Genomic DNA, 20,548 nt, shown 5'->3' on the forward strand with positions numbered 1-20,548 from the left:
ATCCTCATTGGTGGTATTAGTACAGTGGTATTGTATTAAACACTTGTGAGACTTTAGCAAACACAAGACATACATGCTGCTGGCCATTCAGGAACTTATAGGGCAATGGAGTGATGGACAGGAGGTCCCATTTCTGTTTAATCTGGGTTTTTTTTTATTTACCACACCTGGTTTCAGGGCTGAATGCTCCTTTCTAGACGGTCAGCTTCTTGTCTACATACTCGTATTGGATTCCCCCAAGTACTTACTACAGTGCTCTGAATGCAGTAAGCACTCAATAAATACCATCGATTGACCGAGATGAGACGCTGATGGTGATGGATGAAAAAGAAGACTGCAGAGGACCAAAGAGTGGTAGAGAGACAGCCGCAACGGGTCACTGGGAGGTCTGAGGGGCCTTCCTCCAGTTGGACACTGATGGATGGGGCCGTGATGACGGAGGGAAGGGATACAGTGGAAACGAGAGTGCTCAAGAAATGGCATTTAAATCAGCAACAGAGTATTGTAACTTAAAAACAGATAATAATAATAATACTCATAATACTTGTGGTATTTGTTAAGCACTACTAGATGCCAGACACTGTTGTAAGCAATGGGGTGGATACAGGCAAATTGGGTTGGACATATTGCCCGTCTCACCCAGAGCTCACAGTCTTAATCCCCATTTTACAGACGAGGGAACTGAGACGCACAGAAGTTGAGTGAAGTTTGCCCAGCAGTCATGTGGCAGAGCAGAATTAGAACCCAGGTTCCCTGATTCCCAGGCCCGAGCTCTTATCCACTAGGCCATTTTCCCGCTGGCAAACGGAAACTGTATTCAAATGATACGTAAACATTTGGGACCCTCTGTAGCACTGTGGGCTTCTAGACGGTAAGCTCGTTGTGGGCCTGGAATGTGTCTACCAACTCTGTTGTATTTTATTCTCCCAAGTGCTGAGTACAGCTCTCTGCACAGAGTAGGTACTCAATAGATACAATTGATTGATTGTTTCCAACATCCTGTCGGGGCCTGAAGGGATATTTTCGTAGGACCCATTGGCTTAGAGCGGCCCTGTCCGAGTGGACACTGACTGAGAGGCAGCCCCCCTGCTCATTTCTCCTTCCTGAATTCCCCACTGTAAGCCTCCAGGAAACTCGGCTTTGCTCCCGTCTATCCTGGGAGAAGATGTTGAAGGGGGTGGGTGCTAGGGAATGCAAATGCGGGAAAATCTTCATCATCAGTGGCACCATCGGGAGCGATCAAACTTTTGGCTTGCTACCTCGCCCGCGTGGCTGAGATGGGTGAGATGCAGAGGCTCGTGGGAAAGTGCCAACACGCTTCTCCGAGGCATCGGTGAGGCCCAGGGGTCCGCTTCTAGCTGGGGAAGCACCGGGGAGGGCCGAGGCTCTTCTCCGCCACAGCATATGGCTGAGACTTCGCGCTCTGACTAAATCATCTACCCTCGTAGCCAGCCAGTACTGAAATCAGCTCCCTTGGCACAACGGATGGCACCATCCAAGTTCAAATCCACGGGGAGCTGTTGAACGGGCAGAACTTGAAGGTTTTGGACAAAGCCACTTTTATCGTTATTCGTATTATTACATTTGCTAAGCTCTTACTGTGTGAAAATCACTGTATTAAGCACTGGAGGAGATACAAGATAATCGGGTTGGAAACAATCCCTATCCAACATGGGAGGGAGAACAAGTAATGAATGCCCACTTCACAGATGAGGCAACTGAGGTGCAGAGAAGTAAAATGGCTTGCCCAGGGTCACACAGCTGACAAATGGAAGCACTAGGATGAGAACCCAGGCTCTCTGGCTCCGAGGCCCGTTTTCTTTCCGTTCGGTGACACTGAATCTCCAGCAGTACTCCACTGAGCTCCTTCAACAGCTCCACAGACACAGCTTGCGTCTCACTGGCGTGACTGAAAGGTGTTCTCTTCAGGGTTTGAACAGCATGGCGACTCTGGTCCTGCAAGGAGCCAAGTCTTCCACTTCACCTCAGCAGTCCGCACCCTCCTTAGGATGACCTGCTTTTTGGGTTTTCAACTAGATTTGTTAAGCACTTACTACCTGTCCAGCACTCCTCTAAGCACTGATGTAGATATGTTTAGCAGGTTGGACACAGTCCTTGGACAACACAAGATTCACAGTCTAAGTCGGAAGGAGGGGAATTTAATCCCTATTTTATAGTTGAGGTAATGAGTCCCTGACTGACTGATTGATCGACTGACTGGGGTAATTTAGGCACCTGGAAGCGAAGTGACTTGCCCAAGAAGCAGCACGGTCGACTGGAGACAGCCCGGGCCTGAGAGTCAGAATGTCATGGGTTCTAATCCTGGCTCTGCAGACTGCTTGCTGGATGACTTTGGGCAAGTCAGATCACTTCTGTGTGTCTCAGTTTCTTCATCTGTAAAACAGGAATAACTCCTTTCCATCTTACTTAGACTGTGAGCCCCGTGTGGGATAGGGACTTTGTCTGACCTGTTTAACTTGCACTATTCCAGGGCTCAGAACAGTGTCTGACACAATGAAGCACTTAACAAATATCATAAAAAAACAAAAAAAGGCCGCAAAGCAGAAGACTGGTGGACTACTTAACTTGCACTATTCCGGGGCTCAGAATAGTGTCTGACCCAACAAAGCACTTAACAAATATCATAAAAAAACAAAAAAGGCCCCAAAGCAGACGAATAGTAGAGCAGAATTAAAACCCAGGTCCTTCTGACTCCCAGGCCCATGCTCATTCCATTAGGCCGTGCTGCTTTTCAGCTTGTTGGGGGCTTGTTGGGCACCCAGGAGACAAGGATCACATCTTGGGAGGGAGGCCCATGCTGAGAACTCTCTGAGTTCTGGGAGATCAGTCAGAGAGGGAAGATGTGCTCAGTCCTCTCCCTGCTCCAGAGAATGCCAAGGTGCTGCCCATCTGCACCTGGGATTGCAGAAAGCCAGCAGATGGGCACAGGGACACGGGAGCCTGGTGCCACCCAGGAAAGCACAAGAGGAGGGCACGATGCCCGCTCAAGATCTCTGGTGGCATTGTGGTCAAGTCAAAAGAACAGCCGATACAAATGAGACACTGACCTTTCAGTAAAAGTACAAAAGGGCGATCCGGGGAACTGATTCCTTACGTGATGGGCAGCAAGAACCTAAAACAACGAATTACAGTCCAGGGAAAGAAACGAATAGAAATAGTAAGACCCATTTGAGGGGCATGGAGGGAATTGGGCTATAAACAGCACATCTCGCAGGATGGCATTAGGGGATGAGCAGGTGAGGAAATTGCAGCTGATGTTGAACACCGAGACTCTAGCAATGCATTTGACACAACATGTCGCATGAAATTTTACTTGCAAAATTAGTTCTCATCAAAGTCAATGCGAACCGTCAGGTGGATTGAAAACTGGCTGAAAGATGAGAAATAAAGGGTAATGATGAATGTCACCGTATCCGGCTTGTTAGCTGGCTGCTGCAGGGGATGGTGCCAGATTTCATCATAGTTAGCATTATTACTGATCAAGAGGCAGAAGAAAAGAGTCCGCTAATGACGTCTACCAGCCCCACTCCATGTGGAGGGGCTTGGGGAGCCGGGTGGTGGGGTGAGGGAGCAGAGAATTAAGCTCATGTAAAGAGAATAAAAATCTCACGAGACATTTATTTGGGAAAAGGGTTGTTTATGAGCTGGGTTTATGGGAAAGGTGACCGTAACTGAGCATGTCCAGGGTGAGAGGACGCTGAGGCTGGGCCCGGATTGTCCTATACCTGTGAACACCAGTGGTGATTGCCATTGAAGGAGCAGACAGAGATGGAGTAAACCGGGAGCCTAACAGCTTTTATTTTGGTTAAATGGTGCCTTTTATGTGCTTACTAAGTGCTGGGTAACTGTACTAAGTGCTGGGGTAGACACACAGTACTCCGGTTGGACACAGTTCATGTCCCAAATGGGGCTCAGTGCCTTAATCCTCATTTTACAGATCAGGTGGAGAGAAGTGAAGTGATCTGCTCAAGGTCCCGCTGCAGACAAGTGGTGGAGCTAGTCTGAGAACCCAGGTCCTTCTGACGCCCGGGTCTGCGCTCTACTAGGCCACGCTGCTTCCAGTCAAAGTCTCAGGGCATGAGATGGGGAGAAAATGCACACCAGGTTCTGAACCACCAGAGTGATAGACCCAGGAGTCTTGCAAGAAGAAGAGCGCTGATTATTTGGTCCCATCTCTGCTTCAATCAATCAATCGATCGTACACTTATAATGGGCAGTGTTCTGTACTAAGTGCTTGAGAGAGTCCAGAATAACAGAGTTGATAGACAAGGACCCCACCCACGGGAGTTTACAGTCTTACAGTCTGCTTCTTCACCTGGCTCCCCCATCTCCCTCTTGCTTATGGCCTCTGTCCCCTCAACTGAACCAGTTCCATGTCTTTACGCATGCCATCCGCACAGTCAGGATAGTCCAGCTCCCCGAACTATATCACTTCCTTCCTACAAAATACCGCTCAAGACTCACCCCCTCCAGGAAGCCTTCCCAGACAAACCTCACAGGACTGTGGCTACTCGAATCTCTCCGTCACCTTCCCACAGCCATTTGCATTTCAAATGAAATCATTCCCTTTCCAATAAAAGATGCGCTGTCAAAATCATCGAGAAAAGGCAGCTCTACTCTCTTGGTATCCGAAACACCACCTCGAGGCTCCTGTTTCTAGAGACTCAATCAGTAAATTACATTTACCGAGCGCTTACTGTGAGCAGAGAATTTCACCCAGCGCTTGGGAGCGTACGGTACAACGGAGTAGGTAGGCTCGTTCCCTGTCCGCCAGGAGTTTACGGTCGAGAGAGGGCCATAAAAGTAAATTACGCGTAGGTGAAAATCAAGTATATGTAGGTGTGTGTCCATGGGGATGAGGACCGTAGGACTTAATGGGTGCAGACTGACGAGTGAAGGTGATGCAGTAGGGCGAGGAATTAAGGTGGAGAGTTGAGAGATTAGTGAAGATGGAATGTTAGGAGCTTTTAAGGTCATCGAATTTATGTTTTCTTGTCTCCCTCTTGAGGCCAGGACATATATTGTTTCACTCTCCTGCTCTATCTCCAGAGGGCTCTCTGTATTTGGGGTAATTCATGAAAATAATAATAATAATAACTAGGGTACTTCCCAAATACTTATATGTGCCAAGCACTGGGCTGAGCCCTGGAGCAGATGCAAAGTAATGAGGTCCGACACAGTCCCTGTCTCACACAGGGCTCACGGTCTAAAGAGATCAGGTATCGACTTCCCATTTTCCGAGTGAGGGAACGGAGGCTCGGGAAAGTTAGTGACTTACTCGCCCGAGGTCACACGGCAGGTAAAGCGGAATTTAAATCCAGGTTCCCTGCCTCGCAGGCCCAAGATCTTTCTATGGGGCCACGCCGTTTCTCATCAATAGGGCGGATCATAAATGAGGCTGATGATTTGAGCCCGTAGCTTTAATCTCTTCCTTACCTCCTTCTCCAACCACGCCAACACCTTAATAATGAGGTTTATGATAGTCGAAAGGGATGACGTGGGGCTCAGAATAATCCACAGACTAATTCACTCTTGAACTTAAAAGAGTTTCCGATCCTTTCAAATAGTCTGTGGATTATTCTGGTTCCCCTCTTTGCAAATATTTTTAGGCCTGCCTCTCACTTTAGAGTGTAAACTCCTCGTGGGCAGGGAATATGTCTTAGCCATCTTTTTTTTTTTTTACTTTCCTAAATGCTTAGAATAGTGCATTACACCTAGCAGGGACTCAAAATAAGAATTTTACTTCTGCACCGTGAGGCATCAGGCATTGGCAAAAAAAAAAATAAAAATCTGTTGTAATGAGACCTTGTTATATCCAGAGATAATACCGTGACCATGGATTACAACAGCCCCTTTGTTTCCTCTCACTCTAATGAGGATTTCATAGGCCGGCTTGCTATATCAAGGTTCTACTTTGAATTTATGCTGCTTTTACTTTCCAACATCAGTGAGCCTCAAAGCAACCCTGTAAGGTAGGAGTGCATTACTGATAATTTTTTTTTTTTTAACAGATGAGAAAACTGGGACACAGAGAGGTCAAATGACTGGGCCAAGGTCACACAACAGCTCTGAGGCTGATCTGAGTGAGGAGGCCTTTAAGCCTCCCGTCCGCCTTCCCCTCTCTGGACTAAAATAGTATTGGCCCCATCCCTGTTTCTCATCTGGCCCTGAGCCCCGCCAGAGTCTGATGTTTCTCCCCTCCAAGTCAACTTGGGTCCCATTACCCAAAATGATTTCTCTCCAGCAGAAAGCCACAATAGCATTTCTACAATGCGCCGGCCCCAACTCCAGCTCTGCCGGTGACACTAGGTGCCGGCTGGCAATTAGGATTTAATCACCTGTTTATTTCTGAGCCAGCGCCAGCATGCAGCTATTGTGCCGACGAATATGCACTTGACAATAAGCGGTACTCGGCAGTGAGAACCCCGGTACCGCTGCTTTCCACGACATCCCCTGCCTGGATGCCTCACGCGCCCAGCCCCCGCCCCAACCCGGCCTCCCAGGCGTCCGGCCGCCCGGTCCCCCGACCCCTCCACGGGTGGACAGACATCGGTGCTGCCTCCCGCCCCTGCTGACGAAGACCAGGCCTCTGTACTCCCCAGCCGGGGAGACCGAAAAGCCGCCGGCCCGGCCCGTGATTGACATTTTATTTTCGGAAGGAGCCGGCGAAAGGAGGAAGAGATCATGCCGGGGAGATAATGGAAGTTCCAGTCATTAGTTAAAAACAACCCCATCAGGACTACGAGCGCCTCTGCAGAAAGGAAACAAAAGGGCAAGAGGACCAACTTGGCAAGGGAACAAAAAGCCGACCGATCAGCTGCTTCCTCCCCCAGCGGCTCCCGATCTGGGCTCGGGTGATTTATGAGGCTGGAAGCCGCCAGGCGAGAGCTGAGCCAGCAGGGCCTAGCCAGGGGCAGAGCACTGGGTTTTGTGGCCCTCTTGGAGCTGCTCTATGCCCATCCCCTTGGAGCGGGCAGTGGAGAGAGAGAGGTGACTCCCCAGGCCCTGTTGGTGCTGGGGGAAGGGAAGCTGTCTCCCAGTTTTTCCCCTCTAGTAATAATAATAATGTTGGTATTTGTTAAGTGCTTACTATAGGCCAAGCACTGTTCTAAGCGCTGGGATAGATACAGGGGAAATCGCGTTATCCCACGAGAGGCTCACAGTCTTAATCCCCATTTTTTTTTTCAGATGAGGTAACTGAGGCACCGAGAACTTAAGTGACTTGCCCAAAGTCACACAGCTGACAGGTGGCTAAGCTGGGATTAGAACCCATGACCTCTGACACCTAAGCCTGTGCTCTTTCCACGTGCCACACTGCTTCTCTGAGCCAAGTTGCTTCCCTAGGCTGTAAGTTCTTTACGGACAGGGAACGTTTCTGTTAATTGTTATATTGTACTTTCCCAAGAGCTTAGTACAGTGCTCTGCACACAGTATGTGCTCAATAAATATGATTGAATGAAAGAACGAACATCACGGAGCCGTGGGGTGGGAGATAGAGCCCTCTGACCTGCCCTGATTGGCTTCCAGACTTCAGGTGCTCTACTTTCTTCAGACTACTTTTTTAATTTTTTTATGGAATTTGTTAAGTGCTTACTCTGCGCCAAACACTGTACCAAATGCTGAGGTAGATACAAGCTAATTAGATTGGATACAGTCCATATCCCACATGGGTCTGTCTTAATCCCTCTTTTACAGATGAAGTAACTGAGGCCCAGAGAAGTTAAGTGTTTCACCCCAGCTCACACAGCAGACGGGTGGTGGAGCGGGTTTAGATACCAGGCCCTCGGATACCCAGGCCTGTGCTCTGTCCAATAGGCCATGCTGCTTCTACAGCAAGATGCAGGTTCGTGCGTTTTAGGAAACGGGCATTGGCCCAAAACTTTCTTAATTCTAGGGGCAAGGCCTCCACTCCCTCCTTCTCCAGTCATACCTCACTCTGATGCCTCAATCATTTTTCAAAACATAATTTTGCATGGATCTTCCCACTCTTCAGAAACCTGTAATAAAAATAATAATAATAATATTTGCTAAGCACTAACTATGCGCCATGCCCTTTCTTAAGGATTGGAGGTTGCCCATTCCTCTCTGGATCAAGCCAGAACTCTTCACTATCATTTTAAAGAACTCCATCAGCTCTGTCCCTCCTAGTCATCCATTCTCTTCTCCCACCACAGCTCAGCTTGTACCCTTTGTTCCTGACAAACCAGCCTCTGCACTGACTTGTTCTCATCAGTTTCATATCCACCTCTTGCCCCTATCCTCCATCCCATTTGGAAGGCCTTCCCCTTTCCTATCCAGCAAAGCACTGTTCTTTCCAGCTTCAAATCGCATCTCTTCCAGGAAGGCTTCACTGTTTAATCTCTCGTTTTCTCATCCTATTTCCCCTTTACTGCCACTTCAGTACTTCATCCAACCAGTTGGGCATGAACTTTTCCACCTCAAACACTCCAGAGCCCTTGTGTACACACCTTAGAACTGTTGCTTACCCCTTCCTATAATTTAAGGCTCTTGCCTATATATTAAACGCCTTGAGGACAGGGATCACATCTACTAATCTATTGTACTCTTCCAAGAGTTTAGGACAGTGTTCCGCCCTGAATAAATGCTCAATAAATACAATGGAATAATTGTACCTTTGGAAACGAACAGAACAGGGGCTAGTGTATGGTTATGGATGGGTGTGTGTGTGTATGTGTGGCTGTACATGTGTATGAGTGTGTATTTGTGTGTGTGTGTGTGTGCCAGTGGGGGTTGTGTATGAGATAGGAAGTGAATAATAATAATTATGGTACTTGTTCAGCATTTACTATGCCACTGTTCTAAAGACTGGGGTAGATGCAAGTTAATCAGGTTGGACACAGTCCCTGTCCCACATTGAGCTCACACTCTTAATCCCCATTTTATACAGATGAGGTAACGGAGGCCCAGAGAAGTGAGGTGACTTGCCCAAGGTCACATGACAAAGCCAGGATTAGAACCCATGACCTTCGGACTCCCAGGCCTGTGCTCTGGCCAGTCTTTGTTTCCTTGTTCTCTGGATCAGTAGCCATCATTGTAGCCCAGGTTCTTCCCCAGCTCAAGCTCTGGAGCTCAGGAAAAGATGGATAATTGGTGTCAGGCCTGATGAAATAGCCGGTGCTGGGCCTACATTTCCCCATATGCCTACATTCGGGGCAACAGAGGATGCCTGGGCTTGATCCAGGCAGAAGGGGAGAACCATGCTTTTTCCACTCCTCTTTTCTCCTCCTCCCCTGGACAAGATCACTGAGAAAATAATAATAATAATAATAATGGAGTTCGTTAAGTGTTCACTCTGTAGCAAACACGGTTCTAAGCGCTGGAGTAGATAGAAGGTAATCAGGTTGTCCCACATGGGGCTCTCAGACTTAATCCCCATTTTACAGAAGCGGTAACTGAGGCACAGAGACATGAAGTGACTCGCCCAGGGTCACACAGCAGACAAGTGGCAGAGCCGGGATTAGAACCACGTTCTCTGACTTCCAAGCCCATGATTTTGCCACTAGACCAGCTGCTTCAGACGGATGGAAGAGGGGAAGGTGCTGTTTCTTTGTAGCTCCAGACACCATTAACCCTCGCAAATCCAGAGAAGCAACATGGTCTAGTGAAGAGAACCCAGAGGTCCTAGATTCTAAGCCCTGCTTTTCCTATTTCCTGCTGAATGAGCTTGGGAAAATCTCTTCACTTCTCTGGGCCTCGGTTTCCTCATCTGCAAAATGGGAATTCAATACCCGTTTTCCCTCCCACTTAGACCTTGAGCTCCCTGTGGGATCCCCGAGCTTAGAACAGCTCATGATACCCAGAAAGTGTTTAACAAATATCGTTAAAAATATCCCGGTGAGCTTCCCTAAGAGTTTCTAGGACTGGCTTGGAACAGGGGTCTCCCTTCTGGACCGTGAGCTCCTTGTGGTCAGGGAATGCGTGTACTCTGTTATATAGTACTTTTCCAAGTGCTTAGCACAGTGCTCGGCACACAGTTATCATTCAGGAAATGCCACTGATTGATTGATTTTTGGATTGGGCCAATTCCCCAGAGGTATAATAATAACAATAATAATGTTGGTATTTGTTAAGCGCTTACTATGTGCAGAGCACTGTTCTAAGCGCTGGGGTAGATACAGGGTCATCGGGTTGTCCCATGTGAGGCTCACAATCTTAATCTTAATCCCCATTTTACAGATGAGGTAACTGAGGCACCGAGAAGTGAAGTGACTTGCCCACAGTCACACAGCTGACAAGAGGCAGAGCCGGGATTCGAACCCATGACCTCTGACTCCCAAGCTTGTGATCTTTCCACTGAGCCACGCTGCTTCCCTCTAGGTATCTGGAGAAGTGACTCCAGTTAAACCTGGGAATGTGGATCACGAGCGGATTGATGGCTGCAGCAGAGAGTAACAGATTTTAGCCCAACCCCATCCATCTCTGCCCCCTCACCCCAAACCACAAAGAGGACTGGCCGCGGAAGGATTGATTCAAGGAGCCAGTCAGGGGCACAGCCTGAGGCCCAGATCCATGGAACTGCTGCTTTCCGGATATCGGCAGGCGGCCCGGGGTTGATCAGACCTCTTGGAGGCTGGAAGGGTCTTTGTGATGCGAAAGGAGAGGGTCAATCCCTGAGAAAGGTCTGGGAAATTTTCAAATGCTGAGAAAAGTTTAGCAAATGGGCCTGGGAACCCTAGAGAGAAATCATTAGCCCCAATGATAAAACTTCGGGTTTATAGCCCATCTCTCTTCCCCAGCCTCTTTCCCATCTGTTCCATTATTTATTCTCACAGATCCCCGAGGGAAAGTATGTGAGGCAGGAAAAGGAAAGGTTGAATTGTCCCCATTTTCTATTTATTTACCTTTCCCTGTGCCATGGGGGGGAAATCTAGGAGCAGGTTGGCAAAGCAACTTACCTAAGGTCACAGAGGGGCCAACGGTCAAGCTGGGGCTTGAATCCAGGTCTCCTTTTATTTCCAGGCCCAAGCCTTTCCCACCCACGGAGCGGACATGCTGGCTGCCAGGGGTGGATGGATGAGAGTTGGAAGATGTTGGAATAAACCTGCCTTGGAAATAATTGACAAAAATCTACTAGCCCTTTAATGTCTTTACCAGCCCATGGGATTTTCTACCGTACCCACCCAGTCCACCACAGTCAATTCAGTGCTTGAGGTTAATAATAATAATAATAATAATGATAGTAACGAGAATGATGGTATTTGCTAAGCTCTCACTACGTGCCGGGCACTGTACTGAGTGTTGGGGTGGATAGAAGTAAGACTAGCTGGACACAGACCCTGTCCCATGTGGGGCTCACAGTCTTAATCCTCCTTTTGCAGATGAGGCAACTGAGGCACAGAGAAGTGAAGTGACTTGCCCAAAGTCACCCAGCAGACAAGTGGCGGAGCGGGGATTCGAACCCATGACCTTTCGACTCCCAGTCCCGCGCTCTATCCACTATGCCATGCTGCTTCTCTTCCTTAGACTATAATAGTAGTAATAATACTTCTGGTATTTGTTAAGCTCTTACTAGGTGCCAGCCACTGTTTTAAGCGCTGGAATGGATACAAGAAAATGGAGTTGGACACAGTCCCTGTCCCAGGTGGAGCTCACGGTCTCAATCCCCATTTTACAGAGGAGGAAACTGAGATGAGGTTACTGAGTGACCTCCCCATGGCAGATTGGGCGTTAGAACCTAGACCTTCTGACACCCAGGGCCTTGCTCTGCCATGTCTTGGTCTCCCCTCCTCTGGGCGATCAGCCTATCGGGGATGAAGCTGGGTATCTCTTCCTCCTGTCCCTCCCCCGGTGGCTGGAGGGAAAAAGAGGGATGCGGAGTTCAGAGCGCCTGCTTTCCTGGCACATTTTGTTCTTGGCCCTTCTCCTGGCTGACAGCTGGCATGCCAACGGAGTGGCCACTGCAAGGATGGGCTCCATGCCAAGGAGAGGGACTCGTTACAGAGATCCACAGGGTTAGGATCCTCCAGAGGTCGACCAGACTAGCCGTGAAAATAAGCACTAGCCCGAGGGCTCAGGGCCGAATGGCTAACAGGTCCAGTGCAGTGGAAATCAGGCACCAGCACTAAGAATATGAGTCTACTTTCTCTCTGCTCCCTATTTCTTTGTAATTTATGGGCTGGTATCTTTGGGACTGATGTGGTGGGGCGGGGGGGCTCTGAATTCTTCCCAGTAGACTCTAATCATTCAGTCGATCAATCACATTTATTGAGTGCTTACTGTGTGCAAAGCACTGTACTAGGTAGGCCCTTGGCAGAGTATAATATAACAATAAAGCAGGGTTGGTAGACACGTTCCCTGCCTAAGCAATTTGAGGACGAGTATTAGGTTCTTTATTTCTTTTATACATTGCCCAAGCACTTAATACAGTGCTCTGGACCCTGCAGGTGCTCAATAAGTGCTATTGATTCTGATATTGATCCTGAGGGTACGCTACAGGTAGATAGATGCTCGTATGTTCTCAGCCAAGCGATCTGGGGAATAGCAAGAGATAAAACTGGGAGAGGGATGTGGTTCAATGCAGATTCTGCAGGCTAAATGGAATGTTTGTGGCTCAATGACTTTAGAAAAGTATTTGCAAGACTATTTGAATCATCCAACCAGGGCAGGCCCTTAAACCTGTTCAGATTCTTAAATATTTCTAGGGAAGTTGCCCTCGGAAACCCACTCGAGGACAATCCTCTGTAGACACGGTCTGTGCGCCCCCCCCCAACCCTTTCCCAGTATCACCTGGGGGAGGGAAAACGTTACCAGAGCAGAGGTCAAAAGGGGGTGGTTGAATCTTGGCCAGACACATCACAGACGATGGGGCATAGAGGGGTACCAAATGGCCACAGTTTCCACGGATTAGGCGGAGATAAAGTAACCTAGAGATCTTTCCAAGGGCTTCCAGAAATAGGGAATTTTATTGAGCTGCTAGAATGCCTTAGGGGACACAGGGACAGGTGAGAATGCCCACTCCCAAGTCGGGCAGGTTTGAGAAGAGCGCGGGGTACTTAGGTCAGACCCGAGCTTTAAAAAAAACACCCACAAAAAAACCAAGGGAGATGCCAGAGTAAGCAACAGTAATTTTGTTAAGAAGATAAAGAGGGGGAGGGAAAAGCTCCCCCATCCCACCCCATATGCCATTATTTCTGCGGAAAAGCGAGGAGCTTTGTGTTTATAACTATAAATGTCAACAGCTAAGGAACGCATGACATCACTTCCTGAAAGGGCATTTGTCTTGAAGATGAAGTTCCCGCTAAAAAGCCATCAAACCATGTTCCCGGAATCAACATTCACACCTCCGTGCTTTCCAACAGGGTCTGGCAGTTGACAAGAGACACCGTCACAAGAGGTTGGATGATTTCCAGCCAGTTCATACATCTAGCTCACCAGATGAAGAAAACTCACTAATTACGTTTTGAATATCTATAGAGGCAGAGAGAGAGAGAGAGGGAGAGGGGAAAGAGAGAGGAAAAAAGGGGGAGAGGATGAGAGGGAGCGAGAAAAAAACCACCAAAACTATAGAGCCTGGATCATTTTAGAAAGAGCCTTAATTGTGAAATGTCAGGAAAAATCACAGACTAAATTCCATCCATAACCTTGTTCATGTCCTGAGTTAGTGCAGTCTTGAAAGCTATTATTGTTATTATTATTATTGTTATTATTACCATCATCATCATTATTATATGTGTTAGGTGCTTGCTATTTGCCAAGCACTATTCTAAGCACGGGAGAAGATACAAGTTAATCTGTTTGGACACTTGTCCCTGTCCCACATGAGGCTCACAATCTAAATAGGAGAGAGAGAGAGAGCAAGTATTGAATCCCATTTTACAGATGAGGAAACTGAGGCACAGAGAAGTTATGTGACTTGCCCAAGGTCTCACGGCAAGCACGTGGCAGCACTGGGATTAGAATCCAACTCCTTGGACTCCCACATTTATACTCTTCCCACTAGGTCACGCAAGCTCACCAAACTGTTTGGTCCCGAGGATGGAGGCGATGAGCAAAATTAATGGGACACTATCATCTGTCCCAATTTCACTGTCCCAAATCGCTCCTCATTTAGGCTGATAGATAAGAGACAACAAAAATCTCCACCTCCCCATCGGGCAGCTTTGGAAATAGGAGGCACCGCCTCAAAGATCGGGTTTCATTCAAGATGAGCTCAGCTCTCCTGCAGCGTGTGAGCTTAGTTCAGGGGTTGCACAGAGCAAAGGCATTGTTGTCTCACAATTTTTTGTCCCACACAACCCCATGTCCTCGGTTCTACACATCTTCACAGTAAGGTTACCGCCAAGCCTCGAGTGGTCCCGTCTACAAAGGGCAAAACCAAGACTAATTTCCACAAAACCCAAACATATTTTCCCTGCTTAGCTTTTCCTCAAATGCAAAGGAGATTGTGAAATGGAGCATGATGTCAAAATGATTTGGCATCACTTTAGGATTGGGCTGGCACAGTCATCTTGGATGTAAATTTCTGGGGATTGAGTTCTGGAGTGTGTCTGGGTTGGGAAACTCCCTGCCTGCACATCTGTCCCTTTCAGACCGGTCTCTCGTACCCCTACCATCTTTAGGAAAGGGAACGTAGCCCAGCTTGAAACATGGTCCTAAATTCATAATGTAATTACGGTATTTTGCCGCACCTCGTGATAGCCAACAGGCCTTTTCACTTCAACCGGGGCCCGAGGAGGAGCAGGACATCAGGCCGATTTTACGAGGGAACCCGCACGACCCGATGGAAGGTGTGTGAGCCCTCTGGATCCTCTCGCCGACCTCACACCTTACAACCCTGAAAAGTGGAACACAGGTTCAAGAAGGGTTTAGAGACATTTGTGGGAAAGAGAAGCAGTGTGAACTAGCAGAAAGAGCACGGGCCTGAGAGTCAGAGGACCGGGGTTCTAATCCCAGCTCTGCCACTTGTCTGCTGTGCAACCTTGCGTGAATCGCTGAACTTCTCTGGGACTCAGTTACCTCATCTGTAAAATGGGGATTAAGACTATGAGCCCCAAATGGAACATAGACTGTGTCCAATCTGATATCTTGTAGTGCTTAGTACAGCACCCAGCACTTAACAAATACCATAAAAACCATGCCCATGCCTGATGACTATTATTCAGGCCCTTAAATCTTTCCTCATGGAATCTACCTTGCAATTTTGCCAAGTATTAAATAGAAAGTACTAAAATACTGCAATAAGGATTATAATTTTCCTGAGCCCAAGGAGAAAGCAAAAGAAGGCTGGGAGGGTTTTTTTCTGAACTTTCCTCAGAGGCAGACTGCAGTGGGGTGGGGGCGGCGGGGGGCGGCGGAGGTAAGACATAGTAACTGGTCGTAGACTTTCCCAGAAAAAAAAAGTGGCTCTGTCATTACAAAAGCGAAAGAGCAATGAGCAAATTCCACATCGCTGTTGAAAAAAAAAAAAAATCAACCTCTCCAAAACTCATTTTCATGCATAGGTAGTTGAAAGAAGAAAGTTTACAGCTGGGTGGATGGATGGAATTCTAATAGCAACGATGAAGTAGGGAACAGTTATTAAACCCCGGTTACGGCAGGCAGCCCCCTCCTATTAGAGGACAATTAATAAAGATGATGCCATCCTGGCTGCCTGGGAGCCGGATCCCCCACCGGCCTGGGAAGAGAAGCGGAGAGAGGCACCTGGCAAAGCAAGCTATCGTAGCTGCCCCTGAAGTCTCTGGTCTGATCCGGTGTAGCCTGAGCTGGTGAAGCAGAAAACCAGTCACCCTTGTTCATTCCCGCTTCAGATTGGGATCCTTTCAGAAGCCCAATTAGGGGTCCATTAAAGCCCACTTCTGTCCCGGGCCCACCTAAGAAGATTTCTTGCTCCCCTCTGGACCGGGTGTCGGGTCGAACGATTCCTCGACCCACTTTTCCTCCGTGCTCGTTTAACTTCAGTTACCGAATGCCCCCTTTCCCCGTCCCCTCGCCCGACATCCCACCTAGCGGAAGAAACTTAACCCAGAAAAGGGGCGGGGGGTGGGGCACGTCCACCTGCCCAGGTGTCATTGTGTGGTGGGGTTTCGGGGGTTTTTTAATCACCTGAGCGGCTGGAGGGCTTGGCAGGACCAGGGAGACCTCGCGGTAGAGAGGACTGGGAAATGCTTTGGCCAGTTTGGTTCAAGCACAAGTCAGAGCGAAGGTGGCGGACTGCAGAAGCTTCAGAGAGCTTTCGACAGCCCTGCGGGTTGGTGTGCCATGAAAGGTGAGTGGAGAACTTCAGGACGAAGGAGGGATCTCACCCGCTCGAGAGGGTGGGACCACAGCCGCGGATAGCAGACGCCCACCCTAGACCCAGCCCGCACCCCCAAGACTCCAAATGTCCGGGTGGGTAATCCTGACTCCGGACGGCTGGAAAGGCCCTGTCCCTTGCCCACCTCCCCAAGGCCGGGCTCTACCCAAACCTAGAAGATGGAGAGAGAATTTGACCCGGGAGGCGTGCAGGAAAACTTGCCCTGGGATTCTTCCTGGTGCCGGGTGGGCGAGCACATCTAGAGCCCCCGGCCCTTCTTCCCAAAGAGATGAGACGGTCTCCCCCATCCTTTCGTCCCTGCTCCGGGACGAGCTTACGGAAGGTGGGTCAGAGCGGGGAAGGGTGCCCTCCTCTGGCACAGCTGGCACGGCACATCTGGCCCTCGGTCGCCGGGCCCAGCTGGCCCAAACTGGACTACCTCTGGCCCAAACTGGACTACCTCCTTGGGGGAGGAGGGGAGAGGGCGTCGGGGAGGGACGGCTCCGTCCTGCCCCTGGTCCCGTTGGGCCTAGGAGTCCTCTTCACCCGGGAGCCCACCCAGTGAAGAATTGAAGGAGGTCGCAGGAGCAGGGCCAGAGGCCAGAAGGGTGAGCAACCAGTCTCTGCCCCCCGCTCTCTGGGGGACTGCGAACGGAAGGGGCGGTTAGGAGGGTCCTAGCAAGAGTCCCGCCTCTTTCTGCCCCCGGCCCAGTCCGGAAGAAGACAGAAGGGGGCTGCAGAAGAAAAGAGATGAACTGTACCCCCATCATCCTCCCTCCAAGACGGATCTTTGGAAAATCCCCCAACTCTCCCGCTGCCGGCACCCTGGATCCCCTCTTCCGTGGGAAGACGGAGAGGTACGGGGTGGGGGGTGGGGGGAGTGCCCCAAGGCGACGGATGGCAACTGCGGGCTGCACCCCTTGGCCAGCCAGCTGGCCTGCCAACCCGGGACCCCGAACGGCAGAGACCCTCACCCGGCCTCCCACCCGGAGGAGGGGGGCTTCTCTTTCCCAGCCCCGCTCCTGTCCCTTCCGGGTGGCGTCCGGCCCCTGGAGACGTGCCGTCCCTCTGTTTCTCCTCCGGGCCAGTTAAGGACGGGGGCGGGCGAATGAGAGCCCAGCCCCGCTGGACTCCCGGCCTCCGTTTAGGCGGGTGTCCAGCCCCGGGGGCGATGTTTCCTTTCCTCCAGCGTCCAGCCTCTCCCTCCTGATGTTCGGCCTCTGGGGAGTCTCCCCTCCGCCTCGCCCCACACAGGGGCTCTATCGCTCCTCCCTTCCCCCCGCCCCGAGGACCGGCCGCCAAATGCCCCCTCCCAACCCCCAGTTCCCCCCTTGGAGCAAAACCCGGCCGCTGTAGGGGCGGAGGGCGAAGGAAACAATTTTAACCAGTTGTAAAAGTCCCGTTGCCACCTTCCCCACCCCCGGGGGTCGGATGGGTCTCGCCCATCGAATGTCCCTGTGCCTTCTCTCTGTTCCCCCCCCCCCCGTCTCCGCCCCCATCTCCGCTCCCCCTTCCCCCATCTCCGCTCCCCATCCTCCAATCTCGCCCCTATCTCGGCTCCCCCATCTCCTTCCCCCCCCCCTCCATCCCCGACCCCGCCCAGCCCCGCAGCCTCGGGTAGAGAGAGATAGACGGGGCAACCCGGCTGACACTGCCCGGCGGATCCCCGCCGAGGTTGGCCTGTCACCGCCCCTTGCCCCTCGCCCAGCCGGAGAAAGGGCGGGAATGGGGGGCAGGGTGCCACCCCATTACCCCCACCCCCCACCCCGAGACGGCCACTCCCGTACCCCCGGAGCCACGTAAAGCCATGCGGAAGAGAGAGGCGGCGGTGCTGGGAAGGGGATGGGGAAATGAGGGGACCCAGGAGGTCCGGAGGGAGACAGACAGGGAGGGGAAACTGAGGCCCCGCCTTTCTCCCCGCTACTTCTCCCTTCGGCGGGGAGGGGCACCCCAGGGCCCCTCTCCAGCTGGGCTCCCCGGTACCCAAAGTTGGCCCCGGCAGGTGCGGGGAGGGGGGCAGAGGGGAGGGGGCAGGGAGAGAGCAGCGGGAGGGAATGGTTGAGGATGCCCTGCCCTCCCTCCTTTCGTCCTTCTCCTCTACTCCCATCTCCCCGAACCTCCGCCTCTCTGCGACCCCGGAGACAGGATTCAGGGCAGGGCCCCCTCCCGAGCAGCCCAGGCCGGGCCGAGGGAGGGGAGGAGGGACCCCCCCCCAGATTTGGGTCCTGGGCCGCTCGAGAACAAAGACCAGAAATGAGGAGCGAGCCCGGGCTTTGGATAAAGGGCCGCAGAGCGCAAGGTGGAAGGGAGACCCTCACCTGGTCCTCCCGCCCCCGCCCCCGGGGGGCAGCCGAGAAGTGACGCCAGGGAAGCCCGCCGATTACCCCGGCCCCACGAACCACCAAGTAAATGTGCCCGGAGGAAAACACAAGCACACACCCTCACACACACACGAATACACAACCGAGTACGTACCCACAGAAATACGAACACTTACACACATCCTCACATTTACCCTCCACTGCAAACACCCCCGTCCTCCCACGGCCATACGCTAAGATTTGGTACACTGAGGGTATACGGAGGCAGGATTAGGGGAGAGCTGGACCGGCACTGGGGGGGACTCTGGGGGGACCGGGGCGGCACTGGGGAAGAACTGGCCCAGAACTAGGAGGACCTGAGGCAGGGGGACAATGGCAGAATTGGGGAAGAACTGTGCCAGAACTGGGGAAGAATCGGACGAGGACCGGTGGGGGACTGAGGGAGAACTGGGAAAGAATTGGACCGGGACTGGGGCGGGACTAGGGAAGAGTTGAACCGGGACTTTGCGGGTCCGGGGGAGAACGGGGGAAGAGCTGAACCGGGACAGAAATTGGACCAGGACTGAGGAAAGAACTGGATCCAAACTGGGACAGAACTGGGGGAGGACCGGGGGAGGACCGGACCGGGACACCGGGGGGAGGACCGGACCGGGACACTGGGGAGAACCGGACCGGGACACTGGGGGAGGACCGGACCGGGACACTGGGGAAGGACCGGACCGGGACACTGCGGGAGGACCGGACCGGAACACTGGGGGGAACTGGACCGGAACACTGGGGGAGGACCGGACCGGGACACTGGGGGAGGACCGGACCGGGACCCTGGTGGGGGGGGGGAACCGGACCGGGACATCGGGGGGAGACTGGGGCCGGCCTGCAAGGACAGGGCTGGGGTCCTCCGGCCCGGCCACGCCGCTCCCTCCCTCTACACCCCCTCCCCCCCACCTCCGCCCCCCGCCCGTTCCCCGCCTCCCTGTCCGTCACTCACCCAGCGCCAGGTCCAGCAGATCCCAGAGGAGAAGGCAGACACTCAGGCCGTTCATCTTCCGCATGTTGGCCCCGGGAATACAAACTCCATCTGGTTCAGGCGCTCTCCTCCCTCCTGCATGGCGAGGCGGCGAGGGGCGCGGGAGGATGGGGCACGGCCGGGACCTGCCGGGGCGCAGACATCCTCCCCCCGTCCTGCCCTGCCCCTTTCCCTTGTCCCCGTCCGGACCGGGACCTGGACCGAAACCGGGATCCCCCCCCCCCCCCCACCTCCGGACGGGCCCGACCGCCCCGGCTCCTTGCACCCTTCGTCCCCACGGACCGGGAGGCGAAGCCCAGTCTTCCCGCGCACGGCTGTGTGTGTGCTTGTGTGTTTGTGGGTGTGCTTGTGTGTGCGTGCGTGCGCGCGAGGCTCCGCACCCCTGTGTCTGTGATGCGCGGGTGTTGCGAGCGGCGTGTGCGTGTGTGAGCTTGTGTGTGTGGATCTGTGCGTGTGTGTGTGTGTGCAGCCCGCAGGAAAGCGTCCAAATCAGCAGCGAGTTTGGAATTGAAAACGCTCCCTTTCCCCCTCCCCGCTCGTCCTCCTCCTCCTCCCCCTTCCTCTTCTCCTCTCCCCTCTTTCTCCTCCTTCTCTCCCCTCCCCCGCTCGGTATTATACAGACTTCGCTTTAATCCTCGATGTGCTGCTCCGCTTTGGTCCTCTAAGCCGATTTACTGTAGCGAGAGCGAGCCCACCGTCCCCACCGGCCCCCAGCCCCTTTCTCCCTGCTGCTTCCCTTCCTCGTTGAGCCTCGTCAGAGAGGGATCGACCCCTTCCCCCTCTGGGCCCGCCCTCGACCACCCCATCTCCCCCCCCGAGAGCCTCTGACGCTCCAGCCATCAGCTGGACGGGACTGGACCGGACAGGACCGGACAGGAGAGACGAGGGAACCGGGCCACTCCTGGAGGACGAAGCGCCGCAGATGTA

General features: G+C 52.1%; 1 protein-coding gene across 2 annotated transcripts in view; it reads right to left on the bottom strand.

Moving 5' to 3' along the window:
* The window catches only part of IGSF21 (immunoglobin superfamily member 21), a 404,504-nt gene extending 384,171 nt beyond the window's left edge, over window positions 1-20,333 (bottom strand). Inside the window, exons 1-2 of one of the 2 annotated variants that reach the window (XM_029066236.2) lie at window positions 20,244-20,333; window positions 19,583-19,696 (exon numbers count right to left, since the gene is read on the bottom strand). In XM_029066236.2, coding sequence (XP_028922069.1) covers window positions 19,583-19,646 — 64 coding nt within the window. In that variant the 5' untranslated portion in view covers window positions 19,647-19,696; window positions 20,244-20,333. Of the gene's footprint in view, window positions 1-19,582; window positions 20,185-20,243 lie in introns of those variants that run through there. The other variant, XM_029066237.2, reaches the window with a different exon arrangement.
* Window positions 20,334-20,548: the final 215 nt, after the last annotated feature.

The sequence above is a fragment of the Ornithorhynchus anatinus genome, chromosome 5 (genome assembly GCF_004115215.2).
Source record: "Ornithorhynchus anatinus isolate Pmale09 chromosome 5, mOrnAna1.pri.v4, whole genome shotgun sequence".
Lineage (NCBI taxonomy): Eukaryota > Metazoa > Chordata > Mammalia > Monotremata > Ornithorhynchidae > Ornithorhynchus > Ornithorhynchus anatinus.